This window comes from Alternaria arborescens, assembly GCF_004154835.1.
Source record: "Alternaria arborescens strain FERA 675 chromosome Unknown contig_13, whole genome shotgun sequence".
Lineage (NCBI taxonomy): Eukaryota > Fungi > Ascomycota > Dothideomycetes > Pleosporales > Pleosporaceae > Alternaria > Alternaria arborescens.
Window position 1 is genome coordinate 794,472 of NW_021167868.1, and position 24,071 is coordinate 818,542.

A 24,071-nucleotide genomic window follows, 5' to 3' on the forward strand; every position below is an offset into this window, starting at 1 on the left:
CCCAGACATAATCAGCCTGTGCTACTCCAGTCGTCAAAGTTCAACGTTGCTGCCCAATTTCCCCTATCTCGGTCTCATTACCATCGGAGCCGCTTTCCAACTTGTTGCTGACCCAGGGGTCTCCTCATCGCGGCTTAGTGGAACAGCCGTCACCATCGAACTCCATCAACATCACGTATACTGGAATCACGTGCCTTCCATGGTCTCATCATCATCAGCGTCATCGTCCCCATCCTCGGCGTCATCTTCCCATTCTTCATCTTCCTCACCGGTGGAAGGGCCAAGTACGTCGTTGAGCTCCTTCAATAACTCATCAGCGTGTTCCTTCAATCGCTCATCCTCGTATTCCAGCATAGCGAAGAGTTTGAGGCAATTCTCCAGCCAATCGCGACTGGCACGTAGTAGAGATGTTGCAACCTTGTCTTCTCCCTTGGTCTTTTGTTTCCCAGCCAGCAAGTGAAGACACCATCCGCCCAGATACCATGCCTCAACGCTGCCATCGTTCTCGCCCACTAACCGCTCCAACACTTCAATAGCTTCGTCTTCCATTTCAGCTTCCATAAGCAGGCGGGAAAGACTGATTCTGGTCGAGTAGTCTGGAACCTTGGGGTCATCTGGATCGAGGTCTTTCCAAAGGTCCATACTCCTTGTCAGTGCAGATTTCGCTTCGTCCGGCTTCAGTTGCGAAATGCGTATCGATGCGAGCGTCTGTAGTGGTTCTGGGTTTTCGGGTGCGAAAAGCAGCGCTTCGGTGACTGCGGCGTTGCATCGCGCTTCGGCGTCCTCTTCCCAAGAGAGATCTGTCATATAGACTTCAGCAATACCACAGAGCGAATTTGCGATCTTTTGCCTCTTCTCCTCCAACAGCTCTTCGACTTCATTGTTCTTCGCCCGCTTCCCTTCCAGTTCACTGATCTCTTTCTTCAGCACTTCAATGCCCTTTTCGAACCACCGCACACTCTCGGCGCCTCCCTCTTCATTCAATTGTGCCAGCCATAGGAACTTCTCGGCTCCGTCGTTTGCGCCTTCTGGGTCGATTACGATGGCCGCTTGAAAAGCTTCTCGCGCAGAATCTGGGTCGCCCAATTCCACATTGATCTCGCCGAGGAGGTTCAGTGCAGGCAGCGCTGCAGCAGAAGGCTTCGATGTGCCGGGCTGGAGTAGGTTCAAGGCTCTTCGCGCGGCGACGAGCGCTTCTTCGGGTTGTGACGTTTGTAGGAGTGTAGCCGCTTGAATCAAAAGTTCCTCTGGCGATGCTTTCGACTTTTTCGACTCGCCGCTCTTTGCGCTCTTCTTCGTCTTGCGATCGGTAGGTTTTGTTTTCGCCATAATGTGAGATTATGCGTGTTGTGGTTGCAGACGTCAGAAGCCTGGTTACCAAAAATTATTTCTCGAGATCGGCAGTCGGACGGAGCTAACGTGGGGAAAGCGCGCCCCGCCAAAGCAGCCTCAGTGTCACTACAGATGCCATCACTCCCACAGTTTCCATACTTGGCTTTACACAATGGGCATCGAAGACCAGAAAGAAGAGCGAGAGGTGCTCGAGTCGATTTTCCCCGACGAGATTACAGGTAGTGCTACTCTGCGCAACATCTTCGGACCGTCTAGTGACAATCCGCAGATGTTTCCGAGACCGAGTTCCGAATCGCAATAACGCTCGACGATGGCCGCCACGAAGACGATGAGAGCGAAGAAGAGCAACGTATGCGACTGTACCGTCTCTCCAGGCAAACACAAGCTCACGACTACCAGCCGTCATCATCCTGAATGTTTCCTACCCGCCCAACTACCCCGACGAAGCGCCCAGGCTTGATGTAACACAACCGCCCAACGCGCCGAGACACGCCTACCTCGATATACAAGAGGACAAGCAGCGGCTGCTAGACTCGCTCACCGAGACGATTGAAGAAAATCTCGGCATGGCCATGGTCTTCACCCTCGTCACCGTCCTCAAAGACAGCGCTGAGCTCCTCATAACCGAGCGCCAGAATGCAAAACAAGCCCTCGCCGACATAGCCGCTGCCAAAGCTGAGGAAGAAGAGAACAAGAAGTTCCAAGGTGAAGCCGTCAATCGAGAAACATTCCTCGCATGGAGAGACAAGTTCAGGAAAGAGATGGAGGACGAGAAGAAGCGCAAGGAAGAGGAGAAGGAGCTGGAGGATAAGAAAAAGAGGATTGTCAAGGAAGAAAAAAAGTTAACGGGCAAGGAGCTGTGGCAGCAGGGCTTGGTCGGAAAGGTGGATGACGACGATGATGACGACGTAGACGAGGTGGATGTAGGGAAGTTGAAGATCGAAGCGACCTCATGATGATACAAGACGTCGACATGTCAGGTCACACATATACCCATCTTGCTTAACTTCCTGAATGCAGTACGCTGCAAGTATCACGGATATAAGATAAAAGTCATACACATGTTACACCACGCAGGTGCAACACAACGCTGTCCATTGTACTCATGATTCTGGTTTTATGACTCGTATGGGATGCCTCCTCCTTCCTCTTACAATTGTCTGTCCCTCCTTCAGCGCAAGTTCGGTCTCCATGTCTACAATCCTTTGCATCTTCCTCGTGATTTGTCTATCCTTCTTCAAATCCTTTTCATATGCTTCCTGGTTCTCCGACTGCGAAAGCCGAACCGCATCTGTCCATCTCACGGTATCTTCGCGCTTCTTCAATTGCTCGTTCATGAGCACATCCCACTTATCCTCCTGCTGACATATGGGCAGCCACCAATTGTCCAGAAGAACCTTGGTGTCGAAGAGCTCCGTTTTTCGCTCTAGTCTCTGGTGGAGGACTTGACTCAAGGCTGGAGGCTGGGGCTTTGTAAGCCGGAGGAAGGGTATGCCGTTTGCAGAAGCGAGTATGGGAACGTGGCGGGGTCCAGAAGTTTGCGCATACGGACGAACATTGAGGACAGCTTTCTCGGGTGGTAGGCGCGCGAGCCGTTCTTTGAGGGGATCTGGCGGCGTCTCTCGCCGTGGCTTTATTGGTAGAGTGCGCGTCAGAGCGCAGGGTAGTTGGGAAACCAGCCGCGTCAGAATGCTTATGCTGGTTGCGTCTCCAGTAGCGGAGGCATCGAGATGGTCAAGCGTCTGCGTATTGTCAGTTAATTGTGTAAACAATTAACATGACGAACACCATACCTGGTAGCCAGCTTTGAAGCTTAGGCCCAACTGATACGGACTCTGTATCTTTCTGTTCCGTCGGAACTTGTTGCGAATAGCGTTGCGCAAAGATACGCGGTCGTCATCCGGGAGTGGAGCGGAGGAACATCGCGACAGCAAAGCTCGATATAGAGCAATCGCTAATGGCTGTGTTAGGATGAACGCAGGTCTTGGTAGTTTGAGAATCTAACCTGCTACACGATGCTGTGTCGACTTTTTAGGCTGCAGGAATCGGGGCATGCATGAGATGGCTTGGTGGTGTTGCGAAGCTTGAGCTGCAACGCGAAATATTTGGACTGCGATGTCATCGTCACGTGCGCACCATGTCTTAGAGTCAAGTACAGGATTGTGCCCGCTGAGTGTCTAGATGTACCTCAGCCTGACAGATTACTTGGGTTTCTGCAAGGATTGCGCTTGAATTATTCACAGGGCATAAGGGAAAAGCAAGATGGAGGATGAAATATGCCGCTTATTATCCTGGTATCTTGCCAGACTGAATGGCTAGGCTAGCAGACCATAACTCCGTTCCATGCACTGTGACTGCCTGCGTGCCATACTGTCATATATCGTGTTGATTTCACCCTGCCCAAGACTGCCTTCTTGGTACAGGCCGTGTGCTCGATGTTCTTAGAATGTGGCTCCCTCGGGCGGCTGGGGAAGCTTCTTGTTCTGCGGCAGCGCCATGTACCTGGAACCCAGTCAGTCTTGCGCAATAGGAATCTGGAGATGTTCTAACCTTCGAAGCTCTATCAGTATCGTCTCCATGGTGAAGTCTCGCTTCCACTGAGCCAGACATGGCAGCTTTGACGCATCGACCTGGCCTTGTTAGCATGCACACAGCATCCACGCCTTTGGTCATCGTACCTTTCCGTTCTGAGGGTTGACGCAGGGCAGGTTGATCTTGGACGTGAACTTGATCTCGGGAGGCGTGTCGGGGTAGTCTGGGCCGCAGTGAATCGATACGCTGTAGATACGGTTCTCGTGGACGCTCTGGAATATGGTCAGTATACGGTGTCTTGATTGAAGATAGAAGTGCATACGTGTGGTGGACCAAGTATAGTACCGTTCCAGTCGGACATCAGGAGGTCATCGCCGTTGTCAAGACCATATGAACAGGCCTCTGTGAACTCTCAGCAACCTGCTACCCATAGCTATACCACAAGTCTACCATACCGGCACCGAGACCTTTCTCGCCCTTCTCTAACTCTTCCAGCAAACGGAAGTTACGCGGGACTTTGGCGCCCATAGTAGCTATAGTATGTGTGAAGGCTGAATGGAAGAGTCGCGCGTGAGGAAGTGGGCTGGACCCCGCTATGCGATACTGGGAACTGTCGGCGGCTGAGCTGGGGTTTGGGCAAGACCGAGGACCAATCTGGAAAGCGCACAAGTTGATGTCTGTGTCCGATGCACGTTAGGCGCAATTGTAACTTGCTGCGTGTCAAAGCGTTCGATGTTTGTCCAAAGATGCCAGTCGGCCTCACTAGCGTCGATGGTTATGACGAGGTGCCAGGGTCTCACCTGGCACGCGTGCATCGCTTGGCCTGTCGCCTCTAGACGCGACAACTATACGTTGCCTCTAGCAATTCGACCAAACAACAACACAGTACCGCGTTCTCGAGTCGCTCCTTTGCTTGCATTGACCGTCCAGATGCTCCGGCTCATACCAAAAGAATGACAGCTCAAATCTTGGCGGCTGAATTAGGCAACCTTATACAGGATGCAAAGCGCAAGAACACAGAACTACGAAATGCTGCAGAAGCAGCTTTGAAAGACTTGAAGTCTCTTTCTAATACTTCTGAGGCTCAACTTTCGGCTGGTGAGCTAGCCCAGTGTCCGTCGCTTCACATATATTGACCGCAGTCAAGATCTCTCCCGACGGCCTCATTTCATCTCGCCTTTTCTAATTGCCTGTGGAACTCAGAACGCCAAATTCGCATCTACAGGAATCTCATGTCTCCAGAGATTATGTGTTTCGCGGTCGTTGCCACGAGAACGGCTGACAGAAGTACTAGAAGCATTTCGGGGATCCGTGGCATCAAGTAAAGAAGGTCAATCACCGAGCGCTTTCAATATAGCTAACACTACTAGGTCATGATGTTCAGTTGAAGATACTGCAGGCGTTGCCTTCACTGGTGCAGAACTACCCCGCGGAAATACGGAGCGAGTCACTATCCGCTGTCCTGCAAATCTGTTCAAGTCTTCAGAATGCGAAGAATTTCGCCGTCAGCAACACGGCTGCAGCTACATTGCAACAACTAGTCATTGTTGTATTCGACAGGGTTGCATCAGAAGATGGTATTTTGTCGAACTAAGAGTACATACGTGTTGTAGACTGACCAAGCGCAAAGAGAAGTCCCTAGAGATCCCCACAGTGACCGAGGTGAAAGGCGACGATGGCCAAGTATCCGTCAGGCCGGCAGCGAACGATGCCTACAAGGTCTGTAAACTTCTTCCATGGTAGAAGCTTTACTGACCGAGCTTAGATGTTTACCGATCTTATTGCACTTGTTGTAGGAGAGAAACCCATCTTCATGCGATTCGCTTCTCTGCCGCCAGCCTCAACACTGGAACTAATCGAGGCCATCTTATCAAATCACAATAAGATCATGACGACCCATCTTGAGCAGATCTACATCATGCGATCCCAGCTGATGCCGCTGATAATTCGCTCGCTATCTGACCGTCTGTCCTTCGCAGTAACTGTTCGTATCATCCGGATACTACATCTCATCATCCGATATCACCTTGACACGCTTCCCTCCGAATGCGAGATTGCGCTTGGTCTTCTGAACCACATGCTCGATCCCGAGGCTTCTCAGGCATGGAAAAGAGCTCTTTGCCTCGAAGTGTTCCGCAGCATCTACGCTGATTCTAGACTTCTTCTAGCAATTTATGCGCTCTTCGATGCGGAAAACGGAAAAAAGAACATATTCGGAGACAATCTAGCTGCTTTCGTTCGTCTTGCGACCGAGAAACCAGCAATCATTGGCTTAGGCCAACACTCGACAGCTGCCGCTGGCTTTGAGGACAGTAGTGCCGCGGTGTCAGACCAAGCTGTTGCAGAAGCGGGTGCATTGGCCGGCGTCATAGGGGGCTCCGTGAGCGATAGTAGCAACAATGTTCGTCCTTCAGGTATCAGCATGCAGTGGAGCTCTCTCAAGACTCCTTGTATCGAACATCTCGACAAAACCGAGCCGCCTGCATTACCCGAAACGTACATATATAGTCTGGTGCTAACTTGCATCACTAATATTTCCGAGAGCTTAGCGAAGTTTGTTCTTCCTCTGACCGTACATCATGAAAATCGGAATCGGAAGAAAATCAAGGCCGAGGAGACGAACGAAAACGACACAGACGCATCTCCAGATCGAAACGTTCGAAGACTCTCGAGAACTCACTCTTTCCGCAAAAAGACTATACCAGTCAACCCTCTTGACTTGACCGATCACGCAGCGTACCCCTACGTGCAAATCTCAACGAAATTGGTCACTGAATGCTGGCCTGCAGTCCTTGCAACCTGTTCAACATTTCTCAATGCGACGCTTGACGCAGACTATTATCGGGCTCTAGTCCGAGCCATACAGAAATTCACCCAGGTCGCTGGACTTCTTAGACTCTCAACACCGCGAGATGCGTTTCTCACAACCATGGGCAAGGCAGCAGTCCCGTCAAACTTGCTGTTAGCAAACGCTGCGTCACCTGTGGGTGAAAAGCCTGGTATCTTCTCTAATGCAAGAGGGATGCTCAGCGTAGACAGCTTCGTGAGTCAAGCTTCCTCAATGTCCACTGATAAAAACCGGCGCCCTTCACACGATGTGTCAGCACCTACACTGGGACCTCGCAATCTATTGTGTCTACGGGCTCTGCTCAATTTGGCAATCGCGTTGGGCCCGACGCTGCAATCAGCCTGGTCCATCGTCTTTGAGACGCTTCAAGTAGCCGATCTAGTGCTATCCTTGTCCAGCCAGACTAGCAGTCGTGCATCTGTATCTGGAAATCGTATGGATATGGAAACCAACACGGAGAAGATGGAGGCAGAAACCTCAGCTGTGCAGAGCGCCGCTCGCAGACTTTTCGAGAGTACTGTGGACTTTCCTAACGATTCCTTCTCTGAGGTGTTGCAAGCTCTTTGCTCACTTCTCAATGGTGTATCGCCCTCAGAGAGCGGGCAAAGAACACCAACCACTTCTGGTCGCCCCCAGGTTTTGCATCAGCGGCGGCTTGGTAGCGTATCTGGAATATCTCTTAACACGGATGCAAACTCCCGCGATTCGGCGTTCGCATTGAACAAAATCGGAGAGTTGGCCTCGCTAAACGAAAGCAGATTGTCGCAATATGATCCCGCAGAAAGTGGATGGGATATCCTGATTCGAGAAGTTGTGCGTTACTCTACCGACGGTCGAAAAGCCACATCTACGAGGCTGCTGGCAGCCGATATTCTAGCTAGGACGGTCAGGGAGATTGCTGAGCTTTCCATGTCCGATGAGCAGCGCGAAGAAATCCAAGCTCGCATACTTGCTGCATTGCAAAAACAGATTACTGACCTCCATCACTATGATGGTATCAGCAAAGACACGATCACTGATACGGACATACGCGTTCACCAGATAGCTCTTGACGCACTCAAAAACGTGATTGAGCAATGTGGAGAGTCGCTAGTTGCTGGCTGGACCTCTGTCATCGAAAGCTTGATGAGCGTCTTTACTCATCAAGCAGCACCAGAACAGGGTGTTACAAAAGATGTCGATACCTCAGACCTCAGCAAAAGCACTAATACCACTGTAGACGTTATCTCAAGGTCTCTTGCTCGATCCGCATTTGCAACAGCCAACCTAGTTTGTTCGGATTTCATGACCGCTGTTCCGGATGCTTGCCTCTCGACGCTCCTAGAACTCTTGCGCAGGTTCTGCTCCCAGAGAGAGGATCTGAACATGTCACTCACTGTGAGTCTCTGCTCCGAGCCCATGGTACACGCCTAACCTGCTACAGGCGATTACCTTCTTTTGGAACGTGTCCGATTACTTGCAGTCACGGACCGACCTCTCTTTACTGACGGAAGTTGTTTCTCAAGCCAGTGACAAGGAGCAAGTTAAACGAGATGTACACACGTGCCCACAGGAAGGAAATACTGCAGCTTTATGGCTTCAAGTTTTGCTAAATCTCTCATCCATCACAACAGATGAACGTATGGAGGTGCGACATTCTTCAATACAAACGATACAAAGGATCTTTGAAAACTGTTCGGACCAACTTTCTTCGGAAGTGTGGTTACTATGCCTTCGCACTATATTGTTCGGTATGGTAGAGGCCAATCTGGACATCCAAAACGACAATAGACAGCAACGACCACGCAAAGACGATCTGAAAGAATGGGATGAGACTACGAAAGCCGTTCTCCAAACCGTTACCGTCCTCAACACGCTTTACATGGAAAAGCTGGACAGGTCCCAGCTCGGTGACGCATGGTCAGAGCTACTCGAACTCCTGAAACGCTACTTCGACTACCGCTCGCATGCCTTAGGAGCTTCGGTATTCCGTACAATGACAGGTATCCTATCTCAGGCCGAAAATGCCAATGTGTTGGGCATGGATCCTCTTCTCAAAACTGCGGCAGTGTGGAGAAGCTACTTTCCCACTCCAGATGCTTGGCAAGACACGCACGAAGAGGATAACCAAGACGCATTTGTAGCATATGCAGAGGCTTTCAAAGCAATCTATCGGCTCGCAGATGGACTCCTTATCAAAGATTTGCCTTCTATGCTCACGAGTCTCGAAGCCTGCGTTGTCAACTCAGACGAAGTCGCTTACTCGTCAGATCTGGATACTATGACGACGCTTCAAAGTCAGATCATGGAATGCTTGGCGACGGTCAAGACAGAAGGTACTGACATTCCGTCGTATCTAATACGTTTGTTGGGCCGGTTTGTTGCGCTACCGTATACCTCTTTGGCTGAGTCCCCGGAGAAGCGCGGGCCGACCTTTGTAGCGCTTTCAAAAGCATCAATGACGCTTCTGCAAGATATCGCCATCAGACATGTTGGGGTAAAAGAGATGTATACAAGCAACGCACTGTCATTTGCTCTTACCTGCTTAGCACGGCCGATAGAGGAAAAGTATGTGTGGCAGCGAGAAGGCAGGGCACCGACTCTGTGGCAAAAGGCCACTACGACATCTACAGCAATACTTGAATCAGTGTTGCCACATATTGAGTCTAGTAAAGATATTTGGACCACACTGGTCGACATCGCGTACTGCATTACGCGAGCGCAATCATTGCCTAGTGCTCAGGCTTCACTTGGGAAAGATGAGCAGTTTGACATACAATCTTTCACTCATTTTCGCAATCTCATCACGCTACCGCTCGGCTCGGCTTCGCTGCCAGATAGTCTTCGACGTACATACGCTCGCAATCTCTTTTCCACATCTTTGACCCATAGCCCTCTACCTGGAGAACTGCCTGAGACCGCCACTTCGCCACTCGAAGAGCTCTACAAAATACGCCTTGGACAGACTGCGGAGCTGGATTACACATGGCGACCAGACATGAGCTATGCCTGTCTCTCCGAGCTCTTTCGCCTTGTCTCCCTGCACGATAGCAGTCCGGAATGCATCAAGCTAGCTCAAGCAGCGGCTCCATATCTCATTCTAAGGTGCGCACTTCCGCTCAAGACGTATATCGCAGACCAGCCACTTCGCGGCCGCATGCCTGCACCAGAATCGCAAAGGCGTGAGCTGATTTTTGTACTGGAACAACTGGAGAAATTAAAGAGCGAGCCACATGCGATACTTGATGCCCCGGGAGTCAAATCCAAGCACCGAAAGCATCTGCACAGGCTGTACCCATTGCTTCTCAGAGCGACGAGGGTAGCTAGGCAGGATGGTGAGGTATTTGAGCACTTGGCAAAGCTGACTGATTTGATCGGTGATGAATTTGGGTTAGATGATGACTGAAAGTCCTTTTGTACTACTAAATGGACATGTCCAAGTTTGTGGACTATACTCGCGAAGGTGATGCCATAACTTTGCCCACGTGATGCCTCAATCACTACCGAGGCTGATGAGTTGAAGGCGGTTCGTGTCTCTTTGACTGTACCTTGATAGCTTGCTACCCCAGCACGTTCGATTCTTTCTGCATTACTGTAATAACAAAACGAATGAAAGGGCTCCAAAGCACAAGTCAGGAGAAGACGAGCGCCCTCGTACTTCGTACTCGAGCTAAGCGGATCTTTCGGGCATCCCCGCAAAGCACAGACACCGGAGACATCAGACAGCTCCACACATCGACTTCTGTCGCGGAACACTCGCGCGCAGGCGGAATTAACCATGAGCGCGACATCGCCAGCGGACAGGAATACTGCGAGCGATACGATGAGTCCAGCGAACGACTCCAGCAGTAACTCGAAGCGGAAAAACGAGAATGGCGCGCCCACACAGCGCGCGAAGCGTGAGTGGACTTGATACACGACCTGGCATGCGACCAGAGACTGATTTGGCATGCTTGGTTCAGGCAACAGATACATAAGCATCGCGTGCAACGAATGCAAAAGACGAAAGATCAAGTGCAATGGCGAGACACCATGCCAACGTTGCGGGAACCTCAACCTGGAGTGCGCCTACGCGCCCAACTGCTGCAACTCGTTCAAAGACAGCGACGAGTTCAAGCAAATGTCAACACACATAACTTCTCTCCAGCAGCAGGTTGATGACCTGTTCCAGAACCTCAATGCGCTCCGGGCTCAGGTCGACGTGCAGAGCAATGGCTCAATCGGCACCCCATTCAACCCTGACTACCAGCAGACGCCCATGTTACCTCCCCAATCCGCCCGTTCGCGATCCAAATCCTTCAGCAAACACCCTCGTTTCCACGGCCCGACGTCGAATGCATTCAATGTTGGGGTGGCTAGGTCAAGCTTGAAGACCATGGGCATAAACGCGGGCGAGGAAGGTGAAGACGATGGCATCTTGACCCGCGACGCAACTCCAAGAGCGTCCCCTCCAATACTCCACCCCATGGTGCCAAAACGTCCCTTGCATACGGATAAGGACCCGATATGGTCCATCTCCAAGCACGAGGCTATGCGCTTGGTACATGTTTGGCACGAAGAGATGGGCACCATGTACCCTATTCTGGAAGTGGACAAATTGTTACGCTATGCCGAGATGTTGTTCACCTTTGTAGAAGCAGCGGCTAGATCGGGTCTGATACAAGGCTCGTATCCTGGGTCAGATGCAATGGTCGATGAACAGATTAGCGTATTAAAGCTCGTTCTCGCAATAACACTGGTCCTCGAAGGCGGAGGAAAGGACCCCTTGGGCGAGAGACTCTTCGAGAATGTACACAAGATCGTGGACAAGGCCTTGACCGATCCTGTCAGCCTCCATGGAATCAGCCTGTTGGTGCTGACAGTGAGTAGTGGATTCTCTTGTGACTGGACTTCGCTCACAAACGTAGGCCATGTATCACTTCACTCGTGATGATGAAGCCATGGCCTGGCGCGTCATTGGCCTAGCTGCGCGACACTGTCTAGAGTTGGGCTTACATCGTCGCGATACGTACTTGGCTCTCTTCCCCGATCCCGAAGAGCAAGCAGCAGCAATTAGGACTTTCTGGACAATCTACGTGCTCGATCGTCGGTGGAGCTTCGGCACGGGGATGCCTTTTGCTCTGCAAGACGCAGATATTGATACTAATGTGCCGAAGCCAGACATATCTACACACGAGTCTACGCCGTATCTCAACGCCATGATATCATACTCGGTCATCGGCTCGAAGGTATGGAAGTCTGTCGCCGATGTAGGACACCAGGACAAGATTAACAAGGATGACATATCTTTCCTTGACTTTCAGGTTTTGAACTGGCACCGTACTATACCGGATTCATTGAAGTTCGTTCATCCGGACAGCGGTAGACAGGTCGAACCTCCTGCACGAGTCGTCCACCGTTTACAGGTCGTGCTCTACCTTCGAGCCAACCAGATGCGAATACTCATCTACCGCCCAGTACTACATACCGCAACTACCATCATGGAGAATCTTGAATTTGCACACGTTGTAGTCAAGGTCGCCAAGGATACGATTCGCATACTGACATATATCAACCAAACATCGGACATCTACAGAAGCCAACAGACTATGTTCAACTACTTCCTTATTTCGGCTCTGGCAGTATTGTTCCTAGCTGTTGCCCATGCGCCAGCTGAATTCAGTCAGCAGTCCCGAGACGAGTTCTACATGGCTCTCGAGCTCGTCCGTGGCCTATCGTCAAACTCATACGTATCGAAACGTCTCTGGAGAACTATCAAGACGATCAAGGAAGTCGGGCCCCGTCTAGGACTCGTCATACGTAACGACGACACCCATGACGCACATTCATCGGCTGCTGTTGCAATGGCAGGTCTTGCAGGTCACTCGATGGACGATCTAGCCCTCTTCTCAAACGGCCGCAACGGGTCTAATCTTGATACACCGCATGGAATGGCTAGTGATTTGACGACCTTGTTCGAAGCTGCCGGAGGTATCTTCAACCTCAACGGCTTTGGAGGGACAGCGAATGAACTTCCCAGCTCAAATGGGGAGTTTGTGAATGGGTTCTCGCATGAGAATGACGAGCTGGCAAGGATTTTGAGAGATTTGTTTTGATGTGTAGCTGTTGAGCCAACATCTTTCTTCTGATATATGTTAGACATTTATATTGTTATTGTAATACTTGATCTCATTCCGAATCCACGTGGCATTGGTAACAGAAACTATCGTGCTTCACCTCTATACCTAGCAAGTTCGCAAGGCCTGGCCTGATCACGTGCCAATCGCTAAGCTCGGCCAGGGCAACCTGCGATCTTCATCTGCCAAAACACGACTTCCAACATAGCTCTGCGACGCTTCAAGCCTAGCCGTACTGATAGCCAGGTAGAACCGGCGCAAGACACTCCACCGCCCTCTCACCAGACTCTGCGCTCGCTCGACCCCTCCCCCACCGGCCTCACCTGGATCACGACTTTCGCCGAGCCCTTCCCTGCCCGCTACCCCAACGCCAACACACATGCGATAACAAGGCTGCAAGTGCAGCTTCACAAAAGAAATATACCCTAACCCACAGCCATCTTGTACGATCTGGCGCCTTTGGCTTCCGTCACGCCTACACACGTTTACCCCCACATTCGCATTTTCGAACCCCTCGTCTCTGGCATCACGCACGCATTGCGGCTGCGCGTCATAACCTGAGCCGCGTCTAGAAAGCGGTCTCGACGTCTCTACACCCAAGACAGCATGTCGTCATCTTCGCAGGTCACCGAGTCGTGGATCGCGTCCTTTTGCGGTCTTTTGGGCCACGAATACTTCGCTGAGGTGTCGGAAGACTTCATCGAAGATGATTTCAACCTGACGGGCCTGCAATCGCAGGTACCCATGTACAAGGAAGCTTTGGAGATGATACTCGACGTGGAGCCCGAGGACGACGAGGACGACGAGGAGGAAGAGGAGGAGGAAGATGAGGAAGATGAGATACTGGGCGACGAGAGGGCACCGGGCTATCGAAGGGCAGGCGACCGCAGACATCTCCGCATAGCATCCGACCTCAGCGTGATAGAGAGCTCTGCTGAACTCCTCTACGGACTCATACATCAACGCTACATCACCTCTAGACCAGGTATACAGCAGATGGCTGAAAAGTACGAGCTTCAGCATTTTGGCACCTGCCCGCGCGTGAACTGCAACTCCTGCAAAGTTCTCCCCGTTGGCCTCAATGATAGCCCTGGCCACGAGACCGTCAAGCTGTTCTGCCCTTCCTGTCTAGACGTATATACCCCGCCTAACTCGCGCTTCCAAACCGTCGACGGTGCTTTCTTCGGCACAACCTTTCCTTCGCTCTTTTTCATGACCTTTACGGACCTCGACATCGGTGGTGGGCTGCGCAACAACACGTCAAACACTATCGATGCACTACAGCAATTACAATCGCAAAGCGCAGACGGCAAGTCGCGGAATACTACACCCTCAAATGTCACTTCCATAAACGGCGTCGCACCGCACAACCTTGCGCCTGGTCTCGGCACAGGCAGCATCTACGAACCACGCATCTACGGCTTCCGAGTCAGCGAGCGCGCACGATCAGGACCTCGGATGAAGTGGTTACGGATGCGGCCCACGGACGTTACTGAGCTCGACGAGACGAGAAGATATTGGGAAGAGCATGATGAGGATGCAGACCGGCCAGACGACGACGACCTCAACATGGTCGATGTAGCGGAAGGCGGAAAGGGTGCGCCAGTGGACCGAAGAAAGAAAGCTATCCGGGCACGCAGACGGCCGACGAACGGATCCAACGCTGGTGGAGGCAGCCCAATGGACACCAACGGTGTTGGAGCAGCTGCGGGCTAGAGGTCTCCACAAACACCTGAGAATGTCGATCCCGATGCTACCGAATATGGGACAGATTTATCAACCAGCCAAATAGCACTGTACCTGAAAGGCAGGGCGAAAAAGGTGCAACGCCAAAGGGAGGCCATGTTCGAATGAGCTGGCTTAGTCAAGGACATTCTTGTCACTTTTCTTTCTTCACACCGTCACACTTTCACACAAGGGAGCGGAGCATAGTGAGTTGGGACTATTAGGTCGAGATTTTTTTTTTACTTATTGTTCAAAGAAAGACGTATAAGAGGTGGAAAGTCTTAGCTGATTCTTGATGGAGGTTCCTCCGAGCATGACTCAATGAGAATCCAAGAATTTTACCTGTTCGTTTCTACTTTCAAAGCCATGGCGTTTGGAGTATCGCATTGATGTGACGCTTACAAGAACATTCCTAATGATGGAGTGTTCCACAGATATTTGCTATGCACTATGAGCATCCCTGAGACGTACGTTGGATGTTTGCTGGGTTCGATCGACGCCAGACACCGTCACAGGATGGATCTTCATAGTCAAAGGTGATAGAGTGATATGGACCACGCATGATGATAACATAATGAGGATTATTTCTACATATTCATAGAGCCGTGGTAAAGAGGTCAACAGATAATAAGTTTGCTCTACTCTTTCCAGGTCTGATCCCATCATTTACATCGTCGATAACCACTTACATACACACGTACAGAGCGTCAAGCTTCCCTAGACTTTATTGAAACAAATTGGTATAAAGCGATATATGGTGCGAGAAAAAAAAACTGAAATACAAGCTACGAGCTTCTTACGCACGATGTGCCCATTCAGCGAGCTGGTTGGCCGAATCAATAGAGTCTTGGTTCTTCTCGTGGTGGCTCGTCATGGCCATGCCAGCACCGTGACCTTCGAGCGAATGCGTTGACATGCCCTCGTCGATTATGTCGTCATCAGGGATCTTTACCTCACGGGTGAGCTCGACGTAGTCGTACGCGAACTCGCCAATCTCGACGTCATCAATACCAGCAGCTTCTTCCTCTTCCGTCGCACGGAGCCTGAAGGCGGGGATGAATTTGCCAATAAAGTCAAGAGCTCCGAGGATAAGACAGGTCCCGAGGAAGGAGTATGCGCCGCCGGTGAAAGAATCGGCAAGTTGATAGCCAAGTTGCACCCAATGATGGTTGAGCCAACCACCGTCGATAACAGTGTAACCATCGAGATGCGCAATGTAGTCACTGCATAATGGTTAGTAACGCGAATTTTCAAAAATGAAAATTATCGTGTATGACTTACGTAGCGAAAAACGCAGTGAGTATGTTTCCGATGAAGCCACCAACGCCATGGACAGCAAAGATATCGAGGGCATCATCGCAGCGGAGGAAATACTTGAGCTTCGTCGCGTAGTTGCAAGCAACACCACCGCACATACCGAAAACAACAGCAGCCCAGGCAGGGACATATCCAGAACCAGGGGTGATGCAGACAAGACCAGCGATAACACCGGAGCAGAAGCCAACGGTTGACCACTTGCGTTCCAAACGATAGTCAACTAGGCACCAGGTGATACCACCAACACAGGCAGCAAGATTGGTGCATACAGCAGCCATGATAGCGCGTAGGTTAGCAGACAGAGCCGAACCAGCGTTGAAGCCGAACCACCCCACCCAGAGGAATACAGTGCCGATAACAATGTGCGTGACGTTGTGGGGACGGTAGTTGAGTTCCTGGGTACCGTGACCACTTCGCTTTCCAAGCATGTAAGAGTAGGCGAGGGCAGCACATCCGGATGCAATGTGAACCGGAGTTCCGCCAGCAAAGTCCAAGCCACCCATTTGGAAGACCCATCCAGATGAGTTCCAGGTCCAGCATGCAATGGGGTCGTAGATGATAGTCGTCCAGACAAACATGTAGATGATGCAAGGTAGCATGCGTCCTCGCTCGGCAACAGCTCCAACGGCAAGTGCAACGCTGTTTACAATTAGCATCGGTTTTGAGGACCAAAAGTGTGATAAACATACGTGATAGCAGCAAACATGCCCTGGTAGACACAGAACATGAGATCAGGAATACGCGGGCTTCCCACCGAAGGAGCACCCAGCACATTCATCAGGCCAAAGTTATCCAGCGCACCAATATACTTTCCAGCCTTGTGCGAAAAGGCTAGAGAGTAACCCCAGAAGAACCACTGGAAAGAGACGACTGCAGTCGCCATGACAGACAGCCATAGTAGCGATAGTGCCGACTTTCTGCGTGCCAGCCCGGAATAGAAGAAGCTGCAATTCCGTTAGACCTGTGTACATGGTTGCAAGGTTGCAAAGTTTCAAAGTGGAGTTGGGTTACTGACCCTACACCCGGTATCATAAGAAGCACGAGGGCGGTTGATGTGATCATCCAAGCGATATCGCCGGGCTAGAGAAACATGGCATTAGCCCCGCGTTACCACTAAAACCTTACGGTTCCGTCTCTGGTAGCCAAACTCACATTGTAAAACACATTGAGATTGTATAACCTCGAATCGCCTCCCGTGGGATCTGTGGTATTACCAAACGTCTCCAGAGGGAGTGTGGGGTCCAAGCCCGAAGATACGGGATCCATCCTGTCGTTTCCCGGGTCGTCGCTCTTTCGATTAAATGTTTGTTGGACTCGAATGTGTCATGTATCGGCAATGCGCGGTTCCTGGCTACAAATCCGAAAAGATGCGAGGTAATTATGTAGACTTTAGAGAGTCGTAGAGAGAGAAGGGATTGCGTGCAGGCGGATGGGAAAGTGAAGATTGGTCGATCGCTACACGTTCAGGGATCTCCAAGTCTGCAGTTGACCCTTGGCGTCCGCCCCAATACTGAACAAGCAAAAAAATAAATAAAAAAGGTCGCCGCTGGGAACGCTCAAATAAAGAGCATGTGCAAACGCGTTGCTAAGTATAAGGATAGGCGAGTCGCTTGATTGACAAGCTCACGAACCAACACCTAAACCGAGGGGTCTGTGGTAGCTATATGCAGGCTGAGCGTAGGGAAGAGCATCAAAGCTTCATCGCTTCCGCTACAGGATAGGCGATGCCGCTTTGATAATCTCCCAGTAAACAGGCATGAACATCGCCCTCTCCCGAATGCACGAACGCCACGGCAGTGGGGTGTTTGATAACTGGTGACGGGATGAGAGGCAATGACCCCAGGCCATGTCAGCCAATGTCCGACTACGAGTCCGTCGCTAAGCAAAATGCCAAACTGCAGGGTACCGCCCACACTTGGGGCGCGGCGCTGAGCCTGTTGCGGCTGTCGAACCATACGTGTGGGATGACAGTACGATGGGTTGCCGCGAGGCCTGGCTGCGATCACTTTTTTTTGGTTCCACCATGTAGTGGAGCAGTCTTGATCGTCTTTGGCTGTTCTGTGACTCTGTATCTCTTTTTGATCGACGTGATCACTCGTTCGCTTCGCCTTGTGATGGCAACTAGCCTCCATGGGAGCCCTGAAGTCGCATCAGGCAATGCATCGATCGAGCCCCCCTCAGCACAGCTCAATCGCTATCAGCGAAATGATTCGAAAACATTGTTCACAGCTTGGGAGAAGAGTAGGAGCAAGGGTAATGATAACGTGAGAGCGGCTGATAGGCTACGCCGGATACTTGGAGTTTGAGAACAAGTCCAGGCCATCCCTGGCTTAACATCTTCGGGTGCTGGGCGAGCCCGTATTTGGCAAGGTGCGTGCTTAGCGTAGATATGGCCATTAGAGATACCATACAGCCTGTCGTTCCCAAGTACTGTATAGGGAATCTTGGGGTCCTGAGCTCGTGTCTTGTGGTGTGATCACTCTGTTAGAGTTTGCAAGTGCTATACTTGAAAGTCGATCAAAACTTGGCCCCCCGGATGCTGTCGGAAATGGCCTCGAAATCCCTTATCTCTGTCGCCGTTTTCCTATCCCACGCCGAGCCGTGACGGCCACTCTGCCCACATCCCGCGACTCCTCCGCAGCCGCCTCCAACAACCTTCAGATGCACCATGCAGGTCCAACGGGGATCCTCACCCCTGGCGTCATCTCACCATGTTTCTGTTCGCGTCTAGAATAGCATCACACCATAGCGCTGGATACACTGTTCGCCTCGTCTACCGCAATCGTCTGTCTTGCATTGATCTATGTTGCTTTTGTTTGCGCCAGTTGCCGCTATCCCTGAGACTCACCGATCGATGCCGCAGCTAGGTACATGTGAGAACGATGCTCAGCCTGAAGATTTGGACCCTGCCACTGCCCTATCTATGTATTTGACATGAGTATTTCTACGTGACAATTGGCATGGGCGCGATCTGGCTAGAAGTACCGACATTACGGCTATTGGTACGTGAGTGACAAGGGGGATAGGCTGAGACTGTTGAGATATGGATACAAGGCTGTCAAATGGGGCTTCACGAGTTGTGATTCGAGGAACTTCTGTAAGCACTGTATCGGAGATGTTTCCATCCCTTGGTCTTGTATTGTTCTCCTGTCTGATTTCACCGACTCTCTCCGTTGCCAAAAGTTCTATCCATATTGTCGGCTCGGCCGACGCTCTGGAAGCTCAGTAATCACTAGAACGCTCCTGTTGCACGCATTGTTGTTGACACGTCCGTGTCGATGGCAGCAGAAGCGATGCGGCCCGCAGCAGTCGGACACAGCGCCGATAGATCGTTCCTGTATGTGACCACAAGTGCGCGTGCTACTGTATGGCTACTTGCGTAGACTTGGAGAAGAAATTGTGCTGCCAGGGTTTCCGATTCGAAGGGGAAGGCGGTCGTACAGCCGTTTTAGTGGCTTATTACGCCTTGCCGTCGTAGTCTCCACATTCTCCATAACGTGGGCAAATTTGCGTCGTTCGGTCGAACCAGCCTGCGCCGCGAGCCGAGGGACTGTAGTAGATATGCACACATGTCCGAGAAAGGTGAACCGCGGTATATCATGAGATCTGGTGAAGGAGCTTCCAGATCCGCGGGTGGTATCTCAGGCATGAAGAGGTGTGCCAGATCCTACCGGAGTATTTGCCCCTGGTGTTGCAGGGTCAGTACCGGCTTTCTTCTTCTTCTTCTTTTTCCGTGGTATCAGCGCCGGCGGGTTCATGACAGCACTGCGTAGAGATAGGTAGGAGCCGCAAGTCATGCAGAGGTTATCAGGAAGATCTGGGTTACAGAAGACTGTTTGCAGTTAGCATTCGGTTGATTGGGGGGAATAGGTGTGGTTCAGCTTACTGCTCAAGCACACACTGCAGACAAAGCCGATGTCGACGACCTTCCTGTGGCAGAAACATGCTGCACGGAAATCGACACCACCAGCGCTAGGGACTATCAAGCTTGTTCGTGCTGTTACATCGGGTAGGAATGCCATCATCAGATACTGTAGCAGACCTTCTGGACGGTCCGGTTTCATGTATACGCCTCCAGTCGCATCGCTCGCTTGCTGCAATAGCACAGTGTCGCCAGCCAGTTTCAGTATATCTATGGGTATCCGCTTTCTTTGTGCGGCGAATATAGAGTTCATGACGGGTATGTACTGATTGGCAAGGTCGCCGGATACAGAGACGATGAGGATGCGAGAGGTGAGGGGAACGCGGTCGACGTGTGTGTTTTCAGAGTCGGCGAGTGCTGCAAGAGCGGTACTGTCGGCAGATGCGGCTGTGGGAGCATGGAGGATGGTTTGCTTGTTGATGTGAGTGAGAGCCATGGAGAGAGCACCGCCTATGAGTGTTGTAGGTGTCGCTTCCAAGTGGCTCTCTTTTGTCTCGTTGAGCAACTTGGCGAAGTTACGTAGGATTGCGCTCTCTACGACAGCGAATGGCCGGTACTTGTTGGCACTCTCTGCCATATGGTGTTCCTTGTCCTTTGCATGGCCGTTCGTCTGAACATGGCCGTTTGTGTCGCCGCGCCGCGACTGTGGCTGCGGGTCGGTGGGTGTGGGATACAGAAAGGTCGTCTTGTGCGAATGGGAAGCTATCACAGCAACTTCGTTTCCGTTTCCCGAGGCTAGGTGGGCGTTGATGAAGACGAGGATGTTGGCTAGGGCGGCAGAGAGTGAGAGGGTAGAGGATAGATGCGCCCAAGCATGTGGGTTGGTATCGAGGACGATGGCAAGCAGTGACGGCGGCGGGGCTGCGAAAGTTAGTTGTCATTGTGCCAGTTGAGTAGTCGTGGTCCCATGCCTTCTTCTGTCTTGATGTGACGGTCGGAACCGTCAATGGTATTCATTGTGCTGACATGTGCTTCTCTCTACAGCACTGAGAAGACGACTCGCTGTTCAAATGCTGTGCATGCCTCGGAATGGCGAGTGCGTCCTTCTTTCGAGCTTGGACTTGTTGCCTGTTCAGTCAATGAGGTCAACTTCGCGACCGCCTAATACAATGCGCCCGTGCGCCAGCCGCGTTCCCACGTGAGCGCGCTGCACTGGGCATCCAACCTATTCTCGGTCTCTTCGGACAATGTGTCTGTCTCTGTCTGGAAAGTGATCAACGAGTATATGTTGTGAAGATAGGTCTCTCTGCCGGTCTAATGTCAGCCAGCCGCGCGCGCAGTGACAGACTTGTGGCTCACAAGACCCATATATTTCTCAGCCTGACTGTGTATAAACAACACGACTTCCCACTCATCTCTGGCGCGAGTTGCCATGTTGCGTACCTCAGAATATGCATATAAAAATCAAGCACCTTCACCTTCTTTGACACAAATACATTACTACTCAGGTGGCCAAGGGTCAATGCAAGTCCATGCTGACAACCTTGGAATTTGCCGACGCAACCTTACAGAAAGAGACGGAACTGGGGTTTACCGTAGGTCCGAACTAAATCGCGGGGACGTCGAATTGCCTGATTCAGGATTTGCTGCGAGCTTGCCGTTGTGTCAGTCATTAGGTGACCTCACCTGAGCTATTATGGCAAACTACCGAGGCTCAGGAGACTGGCTCCGCCCATGCCATGCACCACGAAGGACTGAGCCCACTCTTAGTAGTCGACATGTCACATTACCGAAGGCTTGCTGTTACGCCAGCTCGCAACCTTAAACATATCCGTCTCTCTCCAGCGACTCGGTCACCGCTTAAGGCGCCCGGCTAAAATCTAGTTCCAGCGAATCTCTTGTCGACTCTACATCAGCCATTCGTGCATCGTCTCATACTCCAAGGACGGACGCTCCCCTGTCCGATTCACCAGCTCCCCAGTTGCAACATTGCCAATATGATTACAGAAACGATACGACGAGTGAACGGTTATGAGAAGGATGCATACACATACTATCCCGTCATTATTGTCGGGGCTGGCGCATCTGGCATTGCCATGGCCTGTCAGCTGAAGCAGCAACTTGGCTTCGATCAGTTTCGCGTATTCGATCGTCAAGCAGGCATTGGAGGAACTTGGTGGATAAATCGCTATCCAGGTGTTGCATGGTATGAAAGTCCCTGAAATATGCCCGTTCAATGCGCATGGTAATACCAAACCTTTGAAATTCAGCCGCCACAACAATCTTCCACGGGCCAGGGCTAATGCTATATAGTGATGTACCCGCCGTCTTCTACTCTTTTAGCTTCGCTCAAAACCCAAACTGGACCTCGTTCCACCCTCCCGGCAAAGAAATCGTACGCTATTACCACGAAGTATGCGAGAACTACCGCATCACAGACAAGTTTGAGCTCAACACAGATATTGAAAGCTGCAGATGGCTAGAAGAGGAACAGTTGTGGGAGGTCACTCTCCGTCGTATGGTAGCAGGCATGGGCGACCTCTCATCCAAGGAGCGCATAAAGATCGCACAAGAGAAGGGCGAGCATGCAGTATACTCGGAGACTGAGATTGTAAAATCAAAGGTTGTGCTCAGCTGCGTCGGGGGTCTAGTCGAGCCGAGAGGCTGGCCTGACGAGATCAAGGGCATTGAAAATTTCAAGGGCAACATGTTCCATTCTGCGAGGTGGGATGAAAGTGTCGATTTCACGGACAAGAACGTTGTCGTTGTTGGTACTGGGTGCAGCAGCGCTCAACTCGTGCCCCGTCTACCCAATGCGCCGTACAACGCCAAATCAGTCACTCAGCTCATGAGATCACCGCCATGGGTTGTTCCAGCTCCGACACCGCCCGGCGGTGATGAATGGTGGGAGAAGAATGGCCCCAAGATTATGAGGAGCGTACCAGGGCTTAAGGAGCTACTTCGTTTCCTTATCTTTGCTGGTGCCGAAGCCGGCTTCCTTAGAATGTTCCCCAATACTCCATATGCTGAGAAAGGAAGAAAGGCCTACGAAGAGAAGACGCTCCAGAACATGCGAAAACACGTTCCTGAGAAGTACTGGGATATCATGACGCCAGACTACGGGGTTGGTTGCAAACGCCGCATCTTCGACAAGCGGTGGCTGCGCAGTCTGAACGATTCGAAAATCGAGCTCACTACCCAGCCACTGAGCAGGGTCACTGAACATGGTGTTGTCATCGGCCCCGGTGCGACGTACCCAGCCAATGCAAAGAAGGAGGATTACCCAGAGCGAGAGATACCCGCAGATGTCATTGTCCTGGCAAACGGCTTCGACACGACACGATGGCTCCATCCGCTCAAAGTCATTGGCAAAGATGGAAAAGATCTAGTACAAGTAATGGAAGATCGAGGAGGCGCCCAAGCCTACCAAGGCACGGCTGTCGATGGTTTCCCAAACTTCATGATGATCTTCGGACCCAACACAGCAACTGGGCATTCTAGCGTTGTCATGGCTAGTGAGAGTGAGTCTTATCCCTCCTTACTAGCATACACCATCCAGCTGCTCTGGAGATGAATACTAACATAAATTCCAGATATGGTGAATTATTCCCTAAACTTCATCCGCCTCCTCCTCACAAACGAAGCCCGCACCGTCGACGTCAAGCACTCCGCTGAGGTTGCCTATACGTCTGAAATGCAGCGTGCACTCAAGAACACCGTATGGCAGAGTGGCTGCTCAAGCTGGTACGTTACAGGCAATGGTTGGAATTCTACCGTCTACCCATACACGCAAATCGACTTCTGGCGGAGATGCACCTTCCCAAGGTGGAACGACTGGAATATCGAGTACACAAGCAAGGGCATTGCGAGGATGAGGGCGCGGAGGGTGGTCAGGACGCTCGCGCTCGTGCTTGCAATCGGTGGAGCGTGGAGGTTTAGGCAGAGTGGATTGGGTTTGGATGATGTCAAAGGACTACTGAGAGGTGCGGTGCAGGGGTCTTTGAGGAACATTATGGATGTCTGGGAGACAATAAGGAAGACTCTTTTGGCTTGAAAGTATAATTGAGGGTAATCATGATCCGGACATGGGATATAGTAACGGTGTATCTAATAGGTATTGTCTCCTTTGGACACGTCAAACCAAGCAACGCTGTGTGTATGTGTCCACTCACTCGACAGCAGGCAAGCTATTTTGGTATGATGACTGGTGTATGCTGCATCGTGTTGACTGCATAACGTCATCTGTTCTATCTCGGAATTTGACATCTGCCGACTCCGCTTCGTACCACTGTATCTCGGGGTCCAGCTCCACGGAAGCGCAAATAGTTCTCTTCCGACG

The 24,071-nt window shown here is 51.4% G+C and overlaps 10 protein-coding genes across 10 annotated transcripts; 5 read left to right on the forward strand and 5 right to left on the reverse strand.

Annotated features, from left to right (window-relative positions):
- Positions 1 to 186: 186 nt before the first annotated feature.
- AA0111_g6410 (hypothetical protein) lies at positions 187 to 1,329 on the reverse strand (the record flags this gene model as incomplete). The annotated part of the gene is made up of 1 exon (XM_028652630.1): positions 187 to 1,329. The coding sequence occupies one exon, from the start codon at positions 1,327 to 1,329 to the stop codon at positions 187 to 189; it is 1,143 nt and encodes a 380-aa protein (XP_028505988.1).
- A 175-nt stretch (positions 1,330 to 1,504) lies between these two features.
- Positions 1,505 to 2,309, forward strand: AA0111_g6411 (hypothetical protein; the record flags this gene model as incomplete). Its single annotated transcript, XM_028652631.1, has 3 exons — positions 1,505 to 1,571; positions 1,622 to 1,702; positions 1,753 to 2,309. The coding sequence occupies 3 exons, from the start codon at positions 1,505 to 1,507 to the stop codon at positions 2,307 to 2,309; spliced, it is 705 nt and encodes a 234-aa protein (XP_028505987.1).
- Positions 2,310 to 2,456: 147 nt separating this feature from the next.
- Positions 2,457 to 3,407, reverse strand: AA0111_g6412 (hypothetical protein; the record flags this gene model as incomplete). The annotated part of the gene is made up of 3 exons (XM_028652632.1): positions 2,457 to 3,095; positions 3,147 to 3,307; positions 3,359 to 3,407. The coding sequence occupies 3 exons, from the start codon at positions 3,405 to 3,407 to the stop codon at positions 2,457 to 2,459; spliced, it is 849 nt and encodes a 282-aa protein (XP_028506246.1).
- Positions 3,408 to 3,794: 387 nt separating this feature from the next.
- AA0111_g6413 (hypothetical protein) lies at positions 3,795 to 4,413 on the reverse strand (the record flags this gene model as incomplete). The annotated part of the gene is made up of 5 exons (XM_028652633.1): positions 3,795 to 3,855; positions 3,904 to 3,983; positions 4,032 to 4,157; positions 4,208 to 4,287; positions 4,341 to 4,413. The coding sequence occupies 5 exons, from the start codon at positions 4,411 to 4,413 to the stop codon at positions 3,795 to 3,797; spliced, it is 420 nt and encodes a 139-aa protein (XP_028506245.1).
- Positions 4,414 to 4,838: 425 nt separating this feature from the next.
- AA0111_g6414 (hypothetical protein) lies at positions 4,839 to 10,118 on the forward strand (the record flags this gene model as incomplete). The annotated part of the gene is made up of 5 exons (XM_028652634.1): positions 4,839 to 4,983; positions 5,256 to 5,462; positions 5,516 to 5,604; positions 5,651 to 8,110; positions 8,157 to 10,118. 5 exons carry the CDS (start codon positions 4,839 to 4,841, stop codon positions 10,116 to 10,118), a joined length of 4,863 nt encoding a protein of 1,620 aa, XP_028506244.1.
- A 372-nt stretch (positions 10,119 to 10,490) lies between these two features.
- On the forward strand, positions 10,491 to 12,807 carry AA0111_g6415 (hypothetical protein; the record flags this gene model as incomplete). Its single annotated transcript, XM_028652635.1, has 3 exons — positions 10,491 to 10,611; positions 10,675 to 11,573; positions 11,620 to 12,807. The coding sequence occupies 3 exons, from the start codon at positions 10,491 to 10,493 to the stop codon at positions 12,805 to 12,807; spliced, it is 2,208 nt and encodes a 735-aa protein (XP_028505986.1).
- Positions 12,808 to 13,434: 627 nt separating this feature from the next.
- AA0111_g6416 (Casein kinase II subunit beta-1) lies at positions 13,435 to 14,544 on the forward strand (the record flags this gene model as incomplete). Its single annotated transcript, XM_028652636.1, has 1 exon — positions 13,435 to 14,544. One exon carries the CDS (start codon positions 13,435 to 13,437, stop codon positions 14,542 to 14,544), a length of 1,110 nt encoding a protein of 369 aa, XP_028505985.1.
- Positions 14,545 to 15,349: 805 nt separating this feature from the next.
- On the reverse strand, positions 15,350 to 17,136 carry AA0111_g6417 (Ammonium transporter 1; the record flags this gene model as incomplete). Its single annotated transcript, XM_028652637.1, has 5 exons — positions 15,350 to 15,776; positions 15,835 to 16,509; positions 16,560 to 16,814; positions 16,886 to 16,950; positions 17,023 to 17,136. The coding sequence occupies 5 exons, from the start codon at positions 17,134 to 17,136 to the stop codon at positions 15,350 to 15,352; spliced, it is 1,536 nt and encodes a 511-aa protein (XP_028505984.1).
- A 2,375-nt stretch (positions 17,137 to 19,511) lies between these two features.
- On the reverse strand, positions 19,512 to 20,749 carry AA0111_g6418 (hypothetical protein; the record flags this gene model as incomplete). The annotated part of the gene is made up of 3 exons (XM_028652638.1): positions 19,512 to 19,702; positions 19,757 to 20,653; positions 20,725 to 20,749. The coding sequence occupies 3 exons, from the start codon at positions 20,747 to 20,749 to the stop codon at positions 19,512 to 19,514; spliced, it is 1,113 nt and encodes a 370-aa protein (XP_028506030.1).
- Positions 20,750 to 21,729: 980 nt separating this feature from the next.
- AA0111_g6419 (hypothetical protein) lies at positions 21,730 to 23,786 on the forward strand (the record flags this gene model as incomplete). The annotated part of the gene is made up of 3 exons (XM_028652639.1): positions 21,730 to 21,938; positions 22,046 to 23,253; positions 23,326 to 23,786. 3 exons carry the CDS (start codon positions 21,730 to 21,732, stop codon positions 23,784 to 23,786), a joined length of 1,878 nt encoding a protein of 625 aa, XP_028506029.1.
- Between the last annotated feature and the right edge of the window lie 285 nt (positions 23,787 to 24,071).